Here is a 21,307-nt window from a genome sequence, read left to right on the forward strand (position 1 = left end):
AAGGTAACCAGGTTCAAAATGGAAGTGTAACTTCGACACGTGACCCCCTCCGTTGGTTCTCTGCGTCAATGCTCATGGATCTGTGTTTGTAATTGTGAACGCCAAAGTCACCAAAAGTCACACATTGTGTGACATCTGGGGACATTTATCATGTGAAGACGTTTAGTACAGATCAACATTACATATGAGAACCTCCTCCACTAGTCAATCATAAATGAGCTGGAAAACATGGAAGTGAAGACAGGCTGTTGGTGTCACTGTTTATATAAAGTTTACGTTCATAGAGAGGCTGCCCCCCCCCCTATTTTACTAATTGGACCTGGATGTTCAGTCTTTTTCGTTTTTGTTGTTTATGTTTTTCTAGGAATTTTAAACCATAAATTCTGGTGTTTTTCTCTTATGTATGTTTTGAGTCTATGACTATGTTCTGAGTATCTCCAAAAGTGCTACGTTAATCCAATTTATTTCATAGTAAATCATTTTAAATGGTTTACTTGTTATTGCTAAAAAGCTGAAAATGGACGCTCCACTTTTCGGACATTCCAGGAGATCTTTGGACTTAAGTATCCCACCGCGGCCCGGAGCCCAAACCACAGCTGAACGGCGGGAAAACACGGGGGGGGGGGGTTCAAGCTTGTGAGAGCTGCCAATAGGCACGTGGGTAGCTGCCAAATAACAGGGTGTCACAACGGTAACCTACCGCGGCTCCCTGGGGAGGAAAGGAGGCGAAACGCTGGTCTTATCGCTGGTGACCTGGCGGGAGGTTACATAATACCAGCATGACCTGTGATCATAAGGTATGATAGGGAAAATATATGAAAACAGATGCTACGGTATGGTAATAACATATGATAATGGCTGCTATGGTATGATAATGATAGTAAATGTTCATGCTATGGCATGATTATATATGATACTGATTATAAAATGATAATGTGGGCTATTAAGGTATGATGATATGGTATGATAATAATATATGCAGATGCCATGGCATGATAATAGTATGGATGACATTATCCTGATGCTGTAATCATTTTTCTATTGAGCAGTTAACTATGATAACCGCTTTGACAGATTGCTAGATATGACAAAAAATTACTCAGAACTGCAGTGATGGTAAGCAAATGTTTTATTTTTATTGTATTTTTATGATTGGAAAGGCTTTTCCTATTTCATGTGTAGTAGCATAATGAAGAGAGAAGAAGTAAGATAGAGGCCCATGGTGTAGTTAAAGACAAAAATGACGTATGATACTAAAGGAAAAACACACACCTCTGACAGTTCTTAGACAGTTGTTCTCAGACTCGGCAGAACGGAAACCACCAACCAATAAATACAACATGATCCTAGAAATTCCAGATCCACATTATCAAAATTCCATTGCAGGTTTTCATGTCAACCCATCGGATTTGCTAATGAGCTGCACCTGAGTGCCAATAGTGGATAGGGGGAGCAAAAACACGGTAGGATTTCAACTCCACAGCACGAGTTTTCTTCCCATATAGATCCCAGAGCCTTGATCAGAAGTCTATATATCAATGACTCTGATATTTTGTATTATGTACAGCTGTACACACTTTAATATGGTAAAAAACATACACAGGTGTGGCAGTTGAGGGCGTCAGTCCAGGCGTGTGTATTGTAGCAGGTCTACAGGTGGTAGTGGAGGAGGAAGAGGGGGAGGAGGTAGTGGTGACGGAGGGGATGAAGGGGAAGTTATAGTAGGCGGGGGTTGCATTAGGTGGAGGATGTGAGGGGGGATGTGGTTGTGGAGGAGGAGGTGGAGAACAGGGGTTCCAGGACAATCTGTTGGGAGGAGGAGGAGGAGGAGGAGGAGGAGGAAGAAGTGTTTGGAGGAGGCTGAGGAGAAGGAGATGGCGGAGAGGGTTCTAAGGAGAGCAGCGTCTGGACCTGCTGGGTGGAGGTGGAGGTGGTTCTCAGGAGAGCAGCGTCTGGACCTGCTGGGGAGACCGAGGCACCAGGTTCTCCAGGTCCTGGTAGGTGTTGGTGGGGCTGCTGACGGCCAAGTGGACCTCCCCGTAGGCCCGACACACCAGCTCAGTGGACTGGCGAAAGATCTGGTCCCTGGAACGCGAGCACAGAGGTGATAAGGCTAGGGCTGTGCGATGAATCAAAAAAATATTAAAATGTTTTATGGAAATTGCAGAAGAGTTTGATACGTTTTTGTACATTATTTTCTATTTGAACATTTTCTGTTCTTTTTTTTTTTTTAAAGGCAAAATTCCAAAGGTCTCAGTTGCAAAGTGTTTTTTTTGGAGAGAAATGGTGAACAAATACATCATGTTTTCAAACTCAAAAATAATCGTTTTGAACAATCGTGCTTTCACGTCAACTAGGAGACAGATGGCTATGGTTTCAATGTCGTTTTTTAGCTGGGTGTAGTTTGAGTGTGGACAGATCTTTAGTTCTTTAAACTAGGAGATACAGACTGCAGGAATCGATTGCTCAAAGGAAATCAGCTCGGTTCAGCTTAGCCTTGAAGCTTGATTAAGAATAATATCCACCCAAGGATATGAAACCATATGATGTCAGGGATTTTCCAATTGCTTATTAAACATCCTTATCTTTTAACAATTTTGATTTAGTCACAACATCATTCCAACATCGAGGTATTGTAAAATTCAAATCAGTCCCCTATCTCTGTGGCTGTAGGGAGGACCATGCTGGTGCCAAAGCAACAACAACAGAGACAGGCTGCGTTCCACTCTGGCATACCAGAGCCGCAGTGTGTACAACGGGATATTACTACACTAGTTCGGTCCTTACTGGTTATTGGAACAAAGCCAATAGTAACAATATAGGCTGCTATTCATTGAATACTTCACTAACAAACTAAGCAAATATCTTCCATTCACAAGCCTGGGAATAGGTTCAATAAAAGGCTGATTACAGATTAGGAATTTCAATCAATAAATCAACCCTTTGTGAAACTAAACTGGGACTCTTGAATCGAGGCTGTAGAGTGGTGCACTCTGCTGTAAAGTATTTCACAGGCGGGGGCACAAAAATGTCAGCGGTGACTCCAGTAATGAACGCGCTTCATTGACCATTCTGTGGCCCCGCGATCAAAACAAGCCGGCGGCAGAGCGTGGTGCACAGTGCCCCCTATGGACGACAAGAGGACATGCACCTAAATCTAACCAGGCCTAGATCAGCCTAAATCAAAACAAAGTCAAAACGCGAATAATAATCACTGTTACTAGCTTCCCTTCACTTTGATGTTTTCTTAAATGTGAACTTTACAGCAAAAAACCGATGTTTCTTCAAAAGTTTCAACATTCAATACAAAAAAACTTTAAAGTATTGTTGAGTTTGTTTTGGCTTTCCTGATGTTTGTAAAGATTTCCACAGAAATGAGTTGTCTCTGTCTCTCCGTTTGTCTGTTCTAATGACTTGTGAATGAAGCTGGACTGAACACATCGACCAAGGGCTGGCCGCCTGCCCGGCAACACTCACCCTACAACCCTTCAGTACCACCGGAAATAACAGACAACAGTGAGGTGAAAAGAATGGGGGGAGAGAGAGAGAGAGAGAGAGAGAGAGAGAGAGAGAGAGAGAGAGAGAGAGAGAGAGAGAGAGAGAGAGAGAGAGATTCCTAAAAGCAGCATGGCAGTTGAGACCAAGAGAGGTTCAGTGGGAGAGAGAAGAGCAACAAAGAGATACAGAGGAAGAGAGACAGAGGAAGACAGAGAGAGAGAGAGAGAGAGACAGAGAGACAGAGAGAGAGAGAGAGAGAGAGAGAGAGAGAGAGAGAGAGAGAGAGAGAGAGAGAGAGAGAGAGAGAGAGAGACAGAGAGAGAGAGAGAGAGAGAGAGAGAGAGAGAGACAGAGAGACAGAGAGAGAGAGAGAGACAGAGAGAGAGAGAGAGAGAGAGAGAGAGAGAATTCAGGGAAGGGGTTGATGGAGAAATGGACCAGAAGCTAATTGATGGCGTCCGGGCGTCCATTAATAGAGAACATTAACGGGTTGTACAGAGCGTGCTCCGTAGCGCCCGCTGCACTTCCCAGTAGAACCCCACTCAACGAGATGGAGCACCCCACCCCTACCACCACCACCACCACCTCCACCCCATCCTGCTAAAAGCTCCGTGCACGAGGTAAAGACGCACGGACGCACTCTAAACCCGTCACTGTATGGCGCCATTTTTGTGTGTTTGGTTTTTATCCGTTAAGGATCACATCTCGGCGTGTGTTTATGTGAATGTGTTTATGTGTTTGTGTGTGTGTGTGTGTGTGTGTGTGTGTGTGTGTGTGTGTGTGTGTGTGTGTGTGTGTGTGTGTGTGTGTGTGTGTGTGTGTGTGTGTGTGTGTGCGTGTGTGTGCGTGTGCGAGGGGCGGTGGGTCTTTTTTTGGGGGGGATGCAGAAAGAAATAAACACTGATAGAGTGACGGAGAGAGAAGCATAGTGAAAGAAAGAGACAGATAGATGGATGGAGGGAGAAAGAGCGAATGGGGGAGGGGACAGTGTGACTAAAGTTGTAATGCCCTGTTTACACCGCCCGATGGCTAAATCAGCAGCTATCGTTATAACATCGGCAAATAGCGTGGTTGCATCAGGAAACACCGTTACTCTTCCCGGGAACATCGTTAGACAACGGGAAGACACGGGAAGAAATGCTCAATGATCGGGCAACATCGGGCAACATCGGCAAAGAACGAACATGTTTGTTAATTTTGGGTCTATCGGGGTATTATCGGTTACCAGGGGTTGCTATGGGCTAATCGGCTATAATCGGGAATAGAACTGGAGTATAACGTAAGACATCGCAAATCGTTCGGGAATTTTCCTGGGCACATCGGCTATATTCGTTAATCTTCCGCGCTTTATCGTGTTGAATCGTCTTTATATCGACAACCTCAACACACGAAAGACCCTCGAGAACCCTAGACAAATAACGATTGTGAGTGACCAGATTGTGTTAAGGAAGACCCTCAATCTGCCACTTGGGTATAAATAGGGGGTGATGGATGGATACTTTTATAATTACAGGGTACTTCGCCCATTTAGAACCGGCGTTCTATTATTATAAAATCGCTATTGTAATATAAATAAATATATAAATAAATATCAGTCTAAACCAGTCTCCCCTTTGCCTTCTCCCGAAATGACGCCAAACGCGTAATTTGACGTGTTTGGCGTCATTCGAAATGACGTCAAATGACGCCAAACGCACTTCTGGTGTCTTCCCTGGCATTATTCGTTATGTTATCGTTATAACATCGGGTATGTGTAAATGCTACCCCGATAAATTGACCCGATCATACATTTTTAGCCCGATATCACCCGAATCACCCCGACTTCCACATCGGTGGTCCATCGGCCATTAGCGGGATGGTGTAAACGGGGCAAGGGACCTGTTGGATCAGTACGCGCACACAGCCACACAGCCACACACACACACACACACACACACACACACACACACACACACACACACACACACACACACACACACACACACACACACACACACACACACACACACTCTCTGTAACTCATCATTCATCCAGTCTCCCTCCTGCTCTCAGTTTTCATCAGTTTAGGATCCAGAGTTTATGGGTGTGCGTTAGCGAGAGTGTGTGGGTGTGTTTTGTGTTGGGTGGGGGAGGGTAGGTTCTTAAAAAAGCCTGGCCTAATGGATGAGGGACGGTATGGGACCAGTGTGAGTGGGATGGATTGATTTATTCCAGTGGGGGGGTTTAACCTCCTGGAATTAAAACATGAATCATTTCACTCACAACTTGTTAGTGGCCAGGCCATCATAATGGAGGTGGAGCCCTACGGATTAAATAAACTACAGCCCCCCACCCTCTATCCCGGTGTTCTGGTGTTTTACTACAGCGCTGAGGGAGATGGCTATGATTAGGTTAAAGTGGGACATTATAACATACATCGATTTATTCTTGTTCCCTTTGTATTGCTGTTTGTACGAAAAGCCCAATATGAATGAGGTCTGATTGATTATACGAACGTGCTTAAAACATTTTTCTTTTTTTTTTACCCTAGCACGTTTCTGTGTGACTCATAATATCCATTTACTAAATGAAAAAAAACAAAATGAAAAAAAAAAAAACTGAAACTTTTCGACGCTTACATCATCGGGTCTGAGAAGCGGGCCAGACATCCAAGCCAATCAGATCTCTGAGAGTTACCATTAGTCAGACAGTAATCCCCCAGTGACCAATTAAAATGCTGAATGATCAATTCCCATCCCTTCTCTGTTCTCTCCCGTCCTCATATCCCTTTTTACTCGTCTTTCCTTTCTCTCATGAACGATGAAAGCAAGAGGCGTGTTTCCAGCTATAACAGAAAACCAGTGCAGGGCTTGATGTAGACTGAATCAGAGAGGGGTGTAGATGGATAATAATAATTGGATTGGTGCTGGCCAATTACTGTTGGCCTGTGACCCCTTTTTAGAGTGAGAAATGTTTTTTAATCTGCTTCCACACACGCACATTGCTTTCACCAAAACAATATCAGCCCTTAAAAGTAGCAGTGTGTACGATTGACTCCTACCCAGGTATTAGTCATGAGACTTTCAGCATTGAAAGACTCGATAATGCCTCCTTTCCACCGAGTGGTGCGGTTCGGTTCGGTGCGGGTCAGTCCCCTTATATTGGCGTATCCACAGGCAAAAGTTGGGCAGGGTCCCAAAATAAGAGTGCTGAACTGCTCCTATTTTCAGTACTCCTCCGTTGGGGTACCAAGCCGTCTGAAAGGCCGGCGAAACGGTGGAGCTAACACTGCCGTCCGTTGATTGGTCGACGGAATAATCACAATCATAAAAAACAAGGGGAGGGGGCGGAACTCACTTGATGGCGGCACTGAGCAGGAAGTTGAGCTGCGGCATCACCAGGGCGTCAGGTGACGATAGGTAGCGGTCGAACTGGACCTGTCGGCACGGAGAGGAGCGCAACACCACATCTGTATCATCGTGTATACGGGGGACGGGCAGCTGGAAAGGGGCCCCAATAAATGTTTACACACACACACACACACACACACACACACACACACACACACACACACACACACACACACACACACACACACACACACACACACACACACACACACACACACACACACTCTCACGGTAGTCTCTGCAGTCTATATTTATGAAATGTTCTGTGATGAAATTGCGGGAGCTTGCAAAAATTGCGGGAACTTGAGGAAAAATGCGGGAACTTGCGAAAAATGCAGCTTTTCGATGACGTTCACGTCGCGTAATTACGTCACTTCATAACGTTCCCATGGCAACAGGGGGAAATGGCTGCTCTTGTGTGAAGTAAACCCAACAAATTTTCAACTTTCTGCTAAAGATACATGTGACTTTTTGCAACGAAAATGCGGGGATTATGAAATCATGCAAGCCCCGCGTATTTTGCGCGGAAATCTGCAATTTATGCCACAGCTAAACTTACCATGGCTGCCTTCAGCGAAGAGGTGTCCATGCCGGGGAGCGTGGAGAGGGGACCCTGAGGGAGAAGAAGGGGAGAGAGAGAGCGTGGAAAGGGGAGAGAGAACATTAAGAGAGTGCATTGTACAGTGCATTGTACATTCTTTCCTGTTTTTGATCGCACACTCACTGTAGTACCTTTCACAGTATATTTGCCGTTGTCAATGTTTGACATTTATAACGTATTGCATTTTTGGATCTTATTATATCGTGAACGTCCGTTGGCGAGGAAAATGTATGTTCCTGTTCAAAAATTCATTCCTCATAATTGAAGTGAATTGAATTGAGAGATGGAAAGAAACAGAGGGAGAGAGCTGAAGAGACAATGTGCCAGAGGTAGAGAGCGAGCCAGAGAGGGATATGGGGAGCGGGGGAAAAAAGAACACGAGCCAAAATAAAGAAATAGAGCTCAGAAAAGAATAAGAGTAGATGTGTGTTCTAAAAGTGCATCCGAGGGTCGCCCTGGTGACAGAGGAACAATAGCGACTTGTCCGGGACCCCCAATGTGATTTTATTCCTGATTACAACCAACATGAGTGAATGATTTACAGTCTCGGCCCACGAGACTCGCACTCCAATGGTCTGAATGCACAATCTAGAGCAGGCTGCAGTTCGATTGTGTGGAGATGATTCAAAGCATACAATTTTGATTGTATGCTGCGATAGAGCACTTTGGATAAGAGGGTCTAAGGTAAGCGATTGTTGTATGGAGTAATTGTTTAATAAATAGGGGACGGGGGGGGGGGGGGGGTTATGCCATTTGCGGATCAATTATGGAGGACGAGACATTATTATCACTATAGAGTCTATGTCAAATCTTCAGCCACCACCACAACATACCTGCCTAGCAACATCCAAGACAGCCTTAATAATACCTACACTCAAACACACACACACACGCAGGATTTTTATAGTCGTCACTCACAATTATTTTCATTGTGGATTAATATTTGGATTCATATTGATTTATGCATGATTTAACGGTGACCTTAACCCTTACACCTATGCTAATGCCATAAAATCATAATGTGATTATGATTTTAATATATATAACTGTTAATCAACTGTTCGTAATTGTAAGTTAATGCTTATTATTGCATTAACGAGTCTTACACAAAAAAATATCGTATAATAATTGTAACTCCTGGGACTAATGTTATGAATGATGCTAACAAATGCTACAAAAGTAGTACTTTCAAAAGTAGTACTGCGAGCACACAGTTTCTATTAGCTCTGCAATATCGTACGCTATGTCCCAAAAAGATCGAATCAATCTCTCCTCTACATACTCTCTTGTGCGTACAATTTAATAGGATTAGACTCTGTTAAAAGAGAGAAGCGATCATGTCTGAAGGGCTTGGCGGAGAGAATGTACCTTTGGAAAGGACAGAGCAGAACTCCAGAGAGTACGCCTAGTCTCACACAATAAAACACACAGAGTCGACCGTTATAAGAAGCGCTGATCGACCGCGACAAGACTGGTCGGTGGCCCGTCCCCCGTCTTGGCGCGTGTGTGCACATCAGTCCTTGGGCACTGTTTTAAGAATAATATTGTAGGAAAGTGTGTTTTCCTACAATATTATTCTTGAAGTTTGTTTAGAAGTATGCGTGCACGTGTACGTCGTGTGCATGCGTGTGTTTGTGTGTTTTTATAAAAAAAAGTGTTTGTGGCTGCGTGTGTGGGTGTGTGTAGGCGTGTTGCCTGATGCGTGTCGTTTTTTTACAGTGTGTGTTTGTGTGTGTGTGTGTGTGTGTGTGTGTGTGTGTGTGTGTGTGTGTGTGTGTGTGTGTGTGTGTGTGTGTGTGTGTGTGTTACCTGCTGTGTGCTGTGGTGCTGGACACACACACACACACACACCTAGTGTGTGTGTGTGTGTGTGTGTGTGTGTGTGTGTGTGTGTGTGTGTGTGTGTGTGTGTGTGTGTGTGTGTGTTTGTTAGTAGCATGTATGTGTGTGCTTGCCTGTTACCTGCTGTGTGCTGTGCTGCTGGGCACAGCTATAGATTTAGTGTGTGTGTGTGTGTGTGTGTGTGTGTGTGTGTGTGTGTGTGTGTGTGTGTGTGTGTGTGTGTGTGTGTGTGTGTGTGTGTGTCCCCTTGTTACCTGCTGTGTGCTGTGCTGCTGGACACAGCTATAGATGTAGCTGAGTCCGGCTCTGATCAGCACAAAGGACGCCTGCTCGTTGATCAGGGTGTCCAGATGAGCCTCGATCTAGAGGAAGAAGCACACGTTGTCGTGAGCCACACCATCTATATACACCAAAGGGACACAGGCAATAACAGTGACACACACACACACACACACAGGTTATCACATCGGGGGGGTGCGTGGTGAGCAGTTGGTGCCTAATAGAGGGGCGGCAGTGCTATGGTAATTAAAGTTGAGTTGGACCCCACTAGTGCTAATAGAGCGCCAGCAGTGCTGTGGCAATTAAATCCGTGTCCTCCTCCACTGGGCTAGAAAGGATCTCTGGGAACACACGCGCTGTGTTCCAGAGACCCTTTCTTTGCCACAGCAATTTCATCTTTCTCTGAAAGGCCACTAAGAGTTCCCATGAAAGGAGGAAGAATAATTAACTCGGAGGGGGTATTGAGGGACACACAATGGCCCCCCCCCATGGGCGCACAATGCCATGATTTCAAATTAAGCTCTCATGTCATATTTTTTTTCGCAAACAATTTTCTAATTGAATTTCTCACGCTGTCCAGTGTGGGGTAAGCGCTAAAGACAGTATAATTGGATTTATTGAGAGAGAGAGAAGAGACACAGAGGGACAGAGAAAGAAAGAAAGAGAGAGAAAGAGATAGCGAGAAAATAGCCTTCGGCCGACTCAAATTGAATTGCACATACATATTGCAAATGACACAATAGAACATGTGAAATCCAACGTGACAGCTTCAGCCCACTACAACACGAGTGGCTATTGTGGTGAGATGGGAGACTCTCACCACACACACACACACACACACACACACACACACACAAACACACACACACACACACACACACACACACACACACACACACACACACACACACACACACACACACGCGCGCGCACACACACACACACACACACGCCTGACATGTACACGGCAGACATCGGGTATCGAACTCAGAACCTTAGCCACGGCTAGAGCACCCTCGCCACTGAGATATCTGAGATACCCCCCCCCCCCCCCCTACCTGGAACTCCAGCATCTCCAGCCTCTTGTCTGTGAACTCAAAGAGGGCCAGCGTGGTCTTCATGACGTACAGGGAGTTCACCATGTAGGTGGCCATGTCTGCCGTGCCCAGGTTACTGGCGGACACGGTGCACAGCTGGAGCAGGGGGTCCAGGATACAGGACAGCACCTGTGGGAGCGGGGGGGGGGGGGGTTAACATTACGCACACTGCCGCACTGTGCATCGTGTTCGTTCGGCAGTGACATTTTGACGATTGAACGACTCCGGTTGGGTTTTGTTCCTTGGTTTTAAGCAGTTTTTTGGGGTGGTTTCTTTGACTCTTTTCTGCTCTCTCTCTGGTAAGAACTAAAGTCTTTCCTACAGCAGCATTCAGGTGAGGATAGTCTCAACTATTTCCTATAAACTATATAGTCGTTCTGAGCGGATCCTTTTTTAACCATTAGTTCCTAAAGGGCAGGTGGTGTGTGGGCATTGGGGGGTTACCTGAGCGAAGTCTGCCTGCCGTGCGTCCAGGGGCACCACGGAGGAGTCGTGGGAGGCCAGCACCTCCCGCAGCAGGGCCAGTGTCTGGGTGAGGGAGGAGGTGGGGCCCAGGTCGGGAGGGGGGAGCTCCACCTGGCCAGGTGATCACAGAGCGCCGCAGATAAACAGGACATTCACGCTTCAGGATTAACAACAGGATGAAGTCAGGGGGAGAACGTCAGGTCGACGTTCTGATGTATTTGTTGTGTGCACAGTAAGGGTGTTCAGTGGCAATGCTGACAAGACTTTCAGTGCATTGAAGGCAACTGTTTAATGACGAGCTACATAGTAGAGTGCAATACCAATGAAGCAATTGGAAATGTAAACAGTGGGGTACGGAATTAGATCTGAAATGTTGAAATTGAATTGCATTTGATTCAGGGAAGGATTACCCTGAAGCTACAGATGCATTGGTCTGTTTTCCTATAAAGACCCCTCCTGATAGAGTTTTTCTATCGAGGGGAGTTTAACCCATTTTTATAAATTGAACAGCTTTAAATAATAACGTGATCGGTGTTAGAGATTGGATGCAGTAAAGATATACAACACTACGCTAGCAAGCTAGAGCGAAACTAAAGTACAGAGCAAGTAAGCTGCTCAGGCGGTGATCGGTCACAGAAAGAAAATCGCTACCGGTTAACCATTAATGAGGCGCGCGTTGCACTGAACATGCTAGCTCCCACCACCCTCTCTCCGTCCCCCACACCTCTGAGACCTTGCGTTTCCAGAGAACTTCCCCTCTGAAGGCTGGGCATGGACGAGGCAGCCTATGGGCGCCTAATAGACACGATTAAGGGGAGGTTGTGTTCCTGGTGTTAGCCTGTACTTGAGGCGAATACCCCAAGGGTCTGAGATTTGATTAGCACCATGCTAAGCGGAGAAGGGATTTGATTATGGCAGCGCTAAGTCGATAACGTGTCACAGCTATTGATCGGGGTGGCAGCTAAGGCAACAAGTCAAAGAGAGGATGCTCGCTCGCTCGTGTTGTGGTTTATTTGGCGGTCAATTGAGAAACACGTGAGGAAAGGGCTGTGTTTTTGAGACAGGATGTGCAACGGCGCCTCAGTGGTGGGCAGGGGAACAGTTTAACAGCTGAGAGCCTGAGAAGAATTGTTGTGGTCGCTGCTGTTGAAAGCTTTTTACAGTAATGGTTCCCCCATGTTGTGAGTGTGGAGGGGTCAATGATGAAGGTCTGCCTCGTCCTGTTTGACATTAACGAAGGAACGTGTGGACGGAAAAAACCTTTGGACTTAGTGTGTTCATGTTTATTAGTGTCTATAGTCCTCGATGCTGATGATGACAAATGCCAAGGTAGTGTGTGATCTGATGTTTATATCCGTCTCTCAAATTAAGCTCTGATCTGGTTTCTTTACTGTTATTTTTATTTACACTATGCCATAGTTAATCGATAGTATATTAAACTAGCTTATATTTCAACAATTTCCCTTGCAGATATTTAAGTATCTGAACCAATAATGTATGAAATGCTACAGGTAAGGGGTAAAAAGTAGAGATGTTCGATATTATCGGCCCATCGATATTATCGGCCCGATATTAGCATAAAAATGTAATATCTGTCAATATCGGTATCGGATTTTTTTTGCCTTAAAACCGATTTTTTTTATTATTTTTTTTATAGCTCAAATAAATGTTTTCAAAATTGTGCAGTACAGTGCACATTGTAATTGACTCATATTTGTGCATTTATTCAATTAAGGTTATTGAGTTTTAGTTAAAGAAACATAATGCTATGTTGCACATAGTTGTTCAGGTACAATGTTTTATCATTTGTGAAGTCAAGTTTGCCCTATTTGTTGTGGGCATTGTCAAGATTATCTCAGGGAGAGTGTAATCCAAACTGTTGTCTGAGACCATTAAAAAAATTAAAATAAACATGGCACTTTTCCCTTAAATTAAGTTGAAGTATTTTTCTTATTTTGCACAGACAATGTTAACATTTGGAAAGCCTTGTTGCATTCAAGAATGCATCCATTGGGGCATCGCAATAACATTAAGCATGTTGTGTTAATTCCACAACAGGAGATATGTAATGTTACCTAAATTAGGTTTGAGGAAAAATAACCCAAATATCGACATCGGTATCGGCTGATATTGGAATCGAAAATTTAGAGTTGGACAATATCGCATATCGGATATCGGCAAAAAAGCCAACATCGGACATCCCTAGTAAAAAGAGATGAACATTTTTTTCAAAACAATTTGCTTTGAATACTTAATGATTCTTATTTATCAAGGAATCATGATCTACAGTCTGTTGAACTCCACTTTAAGCCTCATAAATGTACTGTTCAGAAAAAATCTCAAACCTGGAAACAGGAAACATTTATAGATATTTTGCAAGTTGAAAACTAATTGCAAACTGCCCGTTGTTGGTGTGTAAAGAACATATGGGAATGGAATACTCAAACGATTTCTAGACATTACACTAAGTTTAGACAAAAAGAAAGTAGGATTGGATTCAGAGATGAGCTCTAAGATTGTCGAACAAGATTAAGTTAGCAAGCTATTAGCAAGCTAATGTTTCAAGAAAGTTACTTTGTATACATAATGCCTGCCTAATGTGTATTTTTTTTTAAATTATACATTATCATTAGAGCATTAGTAAGTCAAATCAGTGCCACAAGTTATTGACTGGAGTCCAAACATTGCAACAAACTCAGTATCAGCAACACTAACACAGCGAAAAAAAAAAAAAAAAAAAATCAGCCGATCAGGATTAGATCATTCATCAAGAATCTCAGCCCAGCAACTTAACCCTTTGTTTTATTAGATTTGGTTTGAATGAGAGTAGCAGAACAAAAATTTGTTGAGAAGTACCCCCCCCCCACCCCCCACCCCACTCATTATTCTACATGATGAATTCCAAATGAATGACCTATTTTGAAATGAAAACTGAATTTTGCCAAAAGGAGAGGCGATTGCATTATATTTATACCCCGGTCTGTTGAAACATCCAAGAGCCTCGTACCTTGTCCATGAGTCTGCTGGCGTGGAGACTCAAGCTGTTGAAGAACATCTTCTTACTGAGGACGTTCATGTCTTCGATGGTGATGAGCAGAGTGGCCACCGAGGTTCCTATAATGGCACTGACACGAGACGAAAACATTTAGTATCACTATTAAGGCATTTAGACACTTTTATCCCAAGAGACTGCGAGATCAAATAAATGTCACTGAGGAGCAGGTAGGAAGCCAGACATTTCGTTCAAGGGACTGAAAGCACTGGTTAGGCTCCAGACATTGGGGGATCGAACCCCGGACCTTTCAAGTCAAACTACGGCAGTTATTCTCTTGCGAGGTTGTAAATGTTTGTTAAGAATGATTCTTCCCTCTGGGAGTTTTCCCAGGTGGTCCAGAGCGGTGTGATGATGTGTGATTACGTGGCAATATCCATAAAGTAGACTTGAATCAAACTGAAGTAAGTAAAGGCAATGAGAACCCCAGTAGAGGACATACCTGATGGTGTGGTGGTAGAACTTAAGGAGGTTGGAGACTTTGTAGAGCAGGACAGCTCCAGGCTCCGCTACAATCACCTGCTCGATCCTCACCTGAGAGGGGAAACAAACCCAGAACACGCCCATCAGAACCAGAGGGGATAGGATCTCATTGGAGGACAAAAACAAGGTGTTTATTTATTGATTACATATACATTATATATTACTAATAATCGTCAAAGCTGTGATCCAAAGCGACTAACAATAATTGTCTTTATCACAAAGACTAAGCAATGTGTTATATAACATATACTTTATTATATATACCATTACTATGTAGTTGTTTGGCAGACACTTAATATATATAAAAACATCAATATACATACATATAAATATCAATATATTGCACATTTTGCATACAACATATACCCAGTGTTGCCCATGCTAGTAGGCTAGCGTAGAGTCTATAACCACCAAGAACCCTGCATTACCATTTGAGAAAGGGTTTTAAAAGGGGTTTGAACTTTGACCCCTCACCTTTAGCGGGCGGCAGACCCCTTCGGTGATGTGCCCCACCACCTCCTGCATGTTCTCCTCCACGCCTGCCACGGAGGGGAGGAGAGGGGGGAAATCACTCGATCAATATAGAGTTGCGAGGGGACTTGCAAACAGCACAGCATAGATAGTGCACGGTTCAGGGGAAAAGCCAATAGACAGGGATATACAAATGAAAGGGACAACGTCTCTCTAGTGTAGTTGTATTTGAGTCCGGCTATCGTTAAGGGATTGGGGGGACCGTCTCTTGGGCGGGTGTACACCGCGAGACACACAGGACTTTTATCGGTGATCAAGACTTAAGTTCCCTGTGTCACATCCCTCCTATTCAGAATGGGAAAATCCGATATCTTTCTAATTTAATAAAAATGACTTTAAACCCACCCTGTCAGCTACCACTACAAAAAAAGATATGCGGGAAACACTGTAAAAGGGTAACATTATCAAGATAAATTACAATTGTATATCATTTCATCTGACCAGGGATTACACCACTGGGCTACCCCACTTAACATGATGTACAGCTGTTCAGGGAGGCTTCTCATCCAACGGTAACTTCCACTCGTCTGTGTACACGATGAGTCACATCAGACGGACTTTCCCCAGTGTGAGGAGAACAACTTCTTTGTTTCCCACGCTACTTCACTCATCAAACTACGTATTTGGTAATTGTTTTGATTGAGTGACCCCTAGTGGCAGAAATCACACACGATACCTTTAAGGAGCAGGTAGGGGATAGGCCAGGGCTCAACCATGCTGACAGGTTCAGACTACAGACGTCAGAAGCCACAACCTTTTGTCTGGGAGTCAAAAACCCTAACCACGAGTTCTGCTCATAACACATCGTACATATTCATCTTATTTGGGTGTCTCTTTCCTCCACGTGTAAACCTGACTAAAAGTCTATTAGGGTCTACCATGTGTTATGAGCTCGTATGAAAGGCCATACTCAGAAGCCCCTATCCTAAACGACTGACTGCGACAGTGAATTCAGACAGGTCAGTAAGGAGCAGGTAGGGGTGAGGGCCTCTGAGCTCCAGGACGACTGGAGGTGGAGGGTGGACGGTGGATATTGTGGTACCTCGCACAGTAACCTGCTTCAGGAGGGCGTCCAGATGCTCCTTCTCAGAGGCGGTGGCCTGGTGCAGCCAGGCAAGCATGTCTCCCACATACCTGGAAACCAACATCACAGATATATCCAGGCTGGGGTCAGGTGAGGACGCACAAGTAAACCGTAGAGACAGACGCATACCGAATACACACACACACACTCGCGCACACACACACACACACACACACGCACACGCACGCGCACGCACACACACACACACACACACACACACACACACACACACACACACACACACACACACGAACACACGCAGAAACAAGCGCACACATAAATACATACACCTAGCAACCATTTACAATTACATTTAGGGCATTTAGCAGACGCTTTTATCCAAAGCGACTTACAATACGAACATTTGTCATAAGAAGAGAAACAATATATCGCTGTCAGTACAGTAAAATAGTTCATAGAGCCAAGTACAAGTACTAACAATCTCTAGGCTAACCCATTCCCAGTGTACAGCAATTCTAGCAGCTACTGCAGTCGTTAAACAATTAAGTACTATGAATAAGTGCAATGTAGATTAAGTGCGTACATTAACTGCCAGGACGTGGAACACACAATGGTGGCCGGAAGGGGCTGGGTAGCTATGCAGAGTCGAGGTGAACTCTGAACAGGTGAGTTTTGAGTCTTTTGCGTAAGCTGGTGAGCGACTCTGCGATCCTGACATCGGCATGGAGCTCGTTCCACCACTGAGGTCCCAAAACAGAGAAAAGTTGTGACTTTGTTGATCGACCTTTGCTTGCTCTTAGCGATGGCGGTACCAGACGTCCAGCTGAGGTAGTTGAGCGGAGGGATCGAGCTGGGGTGTGTGACTTTACCAATGCTTGGAGGTAGGCAGGGGCAGTTCCAACGACTGCCTTGTATGCCGGTACCATCATCTTGAATCTGATGCGAGCTACTACAGGGAGCCTGTGGAGGTCCCGGAAGAGGGGGGTCACGTGGGAGAACTTCGGTAGGTTGTACATGAGGCGCGCTGCCGCATTCTGGATGCGCTGCAAAGGTTTAATCACAGACGCAGGGAGTGCAGCCAGGAGCGAGTTGCAGTAGTCGAGGCGGGAGTTGACCAGGGATTGGACTAGGAGCTGAGCTGCTTCCCTTGCGAGGAAAGGCCGGATCCTAGCAACCACGCATATAGAAGCACGCCTAGACACACACATCCACACAATTACAGAAAAAAACACCCACTCACAAAAACAAAACTCTAACACATACAACTATGCACTCACATGCATAAAAACAAGATCACATGCATAAACAGATACAACCCACAACCAACCATGTGCGTATATGAACCGCCACTCACATTACCAACTACGTACACAGACACATCCACACAAACATAGACAAACACGCATGAACCCTATTGCGTAAATCGGCACATGTAGAAACACACAGATACTGTTACGTAATTGTGCCATTGTAAAAAAACAATGTTAACCTGAACTAAAGTGGGTTTGTCATTGTGTCTATGTCTGCATGTGTGTGTGTCTCTATGTCTATTTGTTTGCGAGTCCTTGCAAATGTCAATGTGTGTTTATATGTGTCTCTAGGTTAATATTGGTCTGTACGTGTGTTTATGCATGCCTGTGTGTGTGTGTGTGTGTGTGCGCTTGTGTTTTTATGTAAGTCTGCATGTGAGTGCCTGTGTGTGCGCGGTGTGCCATGTGTCTGCGTGCGTGATTGTGTGTTTGTGTATGCGTGCGAGAGGCCTGTCTGTCGCTGTGTGTGTTTGAGAGAGGTGTGGTGCGTTTGTGTGTGTGTGTGAGAGGTGTGTGCTGTGTTTGCGTGTGGTGTGTTCACCTGTGCGTGTGTGTGTGTGTGTATATGTGTGTAGTGTGTATGTCCGTGTGTGCTAGATTTCTGAGAACCTCTGATGAGGTCCATAAAAGGGCAGCCATTCTAAGAAGAGCTCTTTCTCTCTCTATAGCTCCATGGGAGATAGAGAAGGAAATAAAGAAAAAAGAAAACGCTTGATGGAAACAATAAAAAATAAAAAAATAAATAGCTGACGCTATTATTCAAAGTGGCTTTTAGTGAATATATTACCAAAGGCAGAACTTGTACATTACCATACATGTCACTATATATGGCTGTTCCTGCTAAATCAACATTAATGGCAGAGCTATTATACATGACCATATATGGCACTACCTGTGTCTTTCTGCCAACCGTTAGGAATTGGGTTAAGCCATTTGGTACTTTGCCCTAGGTGTAATCATCCAGTATGACATTTGACATGTATGATAGATTTAAAGACCATCAAATAAAATAAACATGCAGGTTTTTCATCCATCCAAACTCCAATACTGAAGACCCCACGGCCTGTGAGTGACATCACCTACTGCCTCAGAAACACTGATGTGTGTTCAATCTTAAAATATTAATTGTTTAGTTTGACCTTCTTTTAATCGAGTAGATCAGAAAATTGTTTTCAAAAATACTGCATTCAAATATTTGAATATTGCAGTTTTGATCGAAAAGTGATATAAATAAAGGTTGATGATGATGCGAGGGGGCTACCTCATGGGGTCGTGGGAGTGCATCTCGATGGGGCGCGGAGTGCCCCCTGGACCTCCCCGCGTGAGGGCATCGATGAACCCCCGTACCACCGCAGCCCTGCGGGCCGTCCCAAACTCATCGAGGGTGTACCTGCGGAGAACACCACAGAAGAAGAGGACGGGTGGATGTAAAGGCACGGAGACAATACCACAACATGTGGAGAGACAACTGGCTGTTTTCAGCAGCCGGCCATCATGTGGAGGTGAGGGAGTAGGAGGAGAGGGAGGAGGGCAGGGGATAGGAGAGAAGGGGGAGGAGTGAAGAGCAGAGAGAATAGAGAAAAAGGCTGGCAAGGGTGGGAGAGGAGAGGGGAGGAGATGAGAGGAGGGGTGAGGCGTAGGGTGGCGCTGAGGAGGGGTGAGAGATGAGGAGAGGGGAGGAGATGGGAGGAGTAGAGAGGAGATTCGGTGAGGGGGAGAGGACAAAGGAGACGAGAGGAGAGGAAAGGAGAAAGGGGAGGAGAGGCGAAAAGAGACGAGAGGGGAGGAAAGGAGAAAGGGGAGGAGGAGAGGCGAAAAGAGACGAGAGTGGAGAGGAGAGGAGAGACGAGAGGAGAGGGGAGGAGAGGGGAGGAGAGGAGAGGAGAGGAGAGGAGAGGAGAGGAGAGACGAGAGGAGAGGGGAGGAGAGGAGGAGGGAGGAGGAGAAAGAAGGGCAGAGAGGAAAGGAGAGGAGAAGGTGGGGTGAGGACATGCTGTGGTCGCCTCTTGAGGAGGAAAGGGAGTCTCCAGGAGTTTGTTTTGGTCTCTTGGCGGTGGGGGAGGCGGGCAGCAGACTAAACAGTCAGGGAGTGTGGAACTTTCACGGCGTAGAAACATTTGTGTTGCCATCTCTTCAGCCTCAACATCCTCCAACCAACCAGAACCGCACCCAACCCCACCACCGCCAACTAACAAACCCCCACCACCCAAGCCCTATCCGCTTGCTTGCTCTGGCCTTGACTACAGGGGATTCTGGGACAAACGACAGGTGCATTTACAAGTACGTGGGAGAGAGGGGAAATGGAGGTAGGGAGGGAGGAGAGGAGAGGGAGGTGGAGTGGGTTGAAGGAGAGGACAGGAGGTAAGGGGGTGACATGAGGGGAAGAGAGGGAGGGTGGGAGGGAGGGGAGGAGGGGGGGGAAAAGGAGTGTTGTGAGCCACAGAACACAACATCTTACGGTGAGAAGAGGCTGTGTGGAAACTGTGGGGGGAACTTAGGGTCGGAGGCATTGTTGTGAGAAGTTTTTTTATTTTTACCAGAAGACCTTTGGGGCCGTGAGTCACGTTGATTCACACGGCCATCTTAAAGCCTCAATGCTACCTCCTTTTAAAACATATTCGTTAACTATGTATTTGGCACGGTAGTTAACCATTGTGTGCCGATTACACAATAAGATGTAATCAAATGAATGAATGGAATAATAATCTTGGCACTGGCTTGCGATTGTAATTCAGTGGGGGGTAGGTGACGTACGAAGAGGAAGACTGAAAAATGATAATAATAATAAGGGCCGTCCTTATTATTCTATTCCATTAGCTGAGGAAAGGGAGAGAGGGTGAAGAGAAGAGAGGGTGGGTGAAGGGACGCAGGAAGGGAGCAAGCCAACGAAGGGAGGAGGGAGGGAGCAAAAAATAGCATAACATAATAGGAATGATTATAATGTCTTGGAAATTAACTGAAGAAATAAAGCAAGGAGTCGCGAAAGCCCTCAAAAATATCTAAACATCAAAAATATCAAAAATAAGAGTCAGATGTTGCCTCTCACTAGAGAGCTGAACACATATTTGTTTTTATTCAAAAGTTATCATTTCTTTAGCGATCATTTGTTGATTTATGTATTTTCCCATTTTAGATACTAAACATATGCCGACCGATAATCACAGGTAAGAGTAACTAGTAAAATACGGTGTCTGTGAGTACGTGCATGTCAGTCAGTGAGTGAGCATTACTTGTAGAGCACAGGTCTGTCTTGTAGAGCCTCCATGGCCTGGCTTAGTACAGGACTGATGTCACAGCTCTCCTGAGTCAGCCCTCTGCACTCATCTACACACACACACACACACACACACACACACACACACACACACACACACACACACACACACACACACACACACACACACACACACACGCACGCGTCAAATGATGAGGAACGTAGGCACGCCATATCATATTATGTCTGACAAGAAATAATTGCATAAAGATTGTGGCCATCATGCCCGTAACCTGCTGTGACACACAGAGAACCTCTAATCTGCTGGACTTTTCACCGGTGAATCATACACTCGTGTTACGTAGATAAGCAAGTAAGTAGGAAGGTATTCCGAAGAGAGGGAGAGACTGCTCCTCCTGGTAATACTGTCAGCTGTGCACAAGTGTGAGGAGGTGGACGTGCAGGGCAGCCCTTTCATAAGGTTCAAGGTCTCTTTTAGCT

General features: G+C 45.1%; 1 protein-coding gene across 1 annotated transcript in view; it reads right to left on the reverse strand.

The window, feature by feature from the left end:
- Positions 1-1,111: 1,111 nt before the first annotated feature.
- cog6 (component of oligomeric golgi complex 6) overlaps positions 1,112-21,307 on the reverse strand; it is a 31,946-nt gene continuing 11,750 nt past the window's right edge. Inside the window, exons 8-19 of the mRNA XM_030381536.1 lie at positions 20,823-20,916; positions 18,854-18,982; positions 16,280-16,371; positions 15,181-15,245; positions 14,666-14,757; positions 14,179-14,296; positions 11,151-11,282; positions 10,668-10,835; positions 9,585-9,692; positions 7,447-7,500; positions 6,835-6,914; positions 1,112-2,085 (exon numbers count right to left, since the gene is read on the reverse strand). Of these exons, the coding sequence (XP_030237396.1) occupies positions 1,938-2,085; positions 6,835-6,914; positions 7,447-7,500; positions 9,585-9,692; positions 10,668-10,835; positions 11,151-11,282; positions 14,179-14,296; positions 14,666-14,757; positions 15,181-15,245; positions 16,280-16,371; positions 18,854-18,982; positions 20,823-20,916 (1,280 nt within the window). The 3' untranslated portion in view covers positions 1,112-1,937. The remainder of the gene's footprint in view (positions 2,086-6,834; positions 6,915-7,446; positions 7,501-9,584; positions 9,693-10,667; positions 10,836-11,150; positions 11,283-14,178; positions 14,297-14,665; positions 14,758-15,180; positions 15,246-16,279; positions 16,372-18,853; positions 18,983-20,822; positions 20,917-21,307) is intronic.

This window comes from Gadus morhua, chromosome 16 (assembly GCF_902167405.1).
Source record: "Gadus morhua chromosome 16, gadMor3.0, whole genome shotgun sequence".
NCBI classification, from domain to species: domain Eukaryota; kingdom Metazoa; phylum Chordata; class Actinopteri; order Gadiformes; family Gadidae; genus Gadus; species Gadus morhua.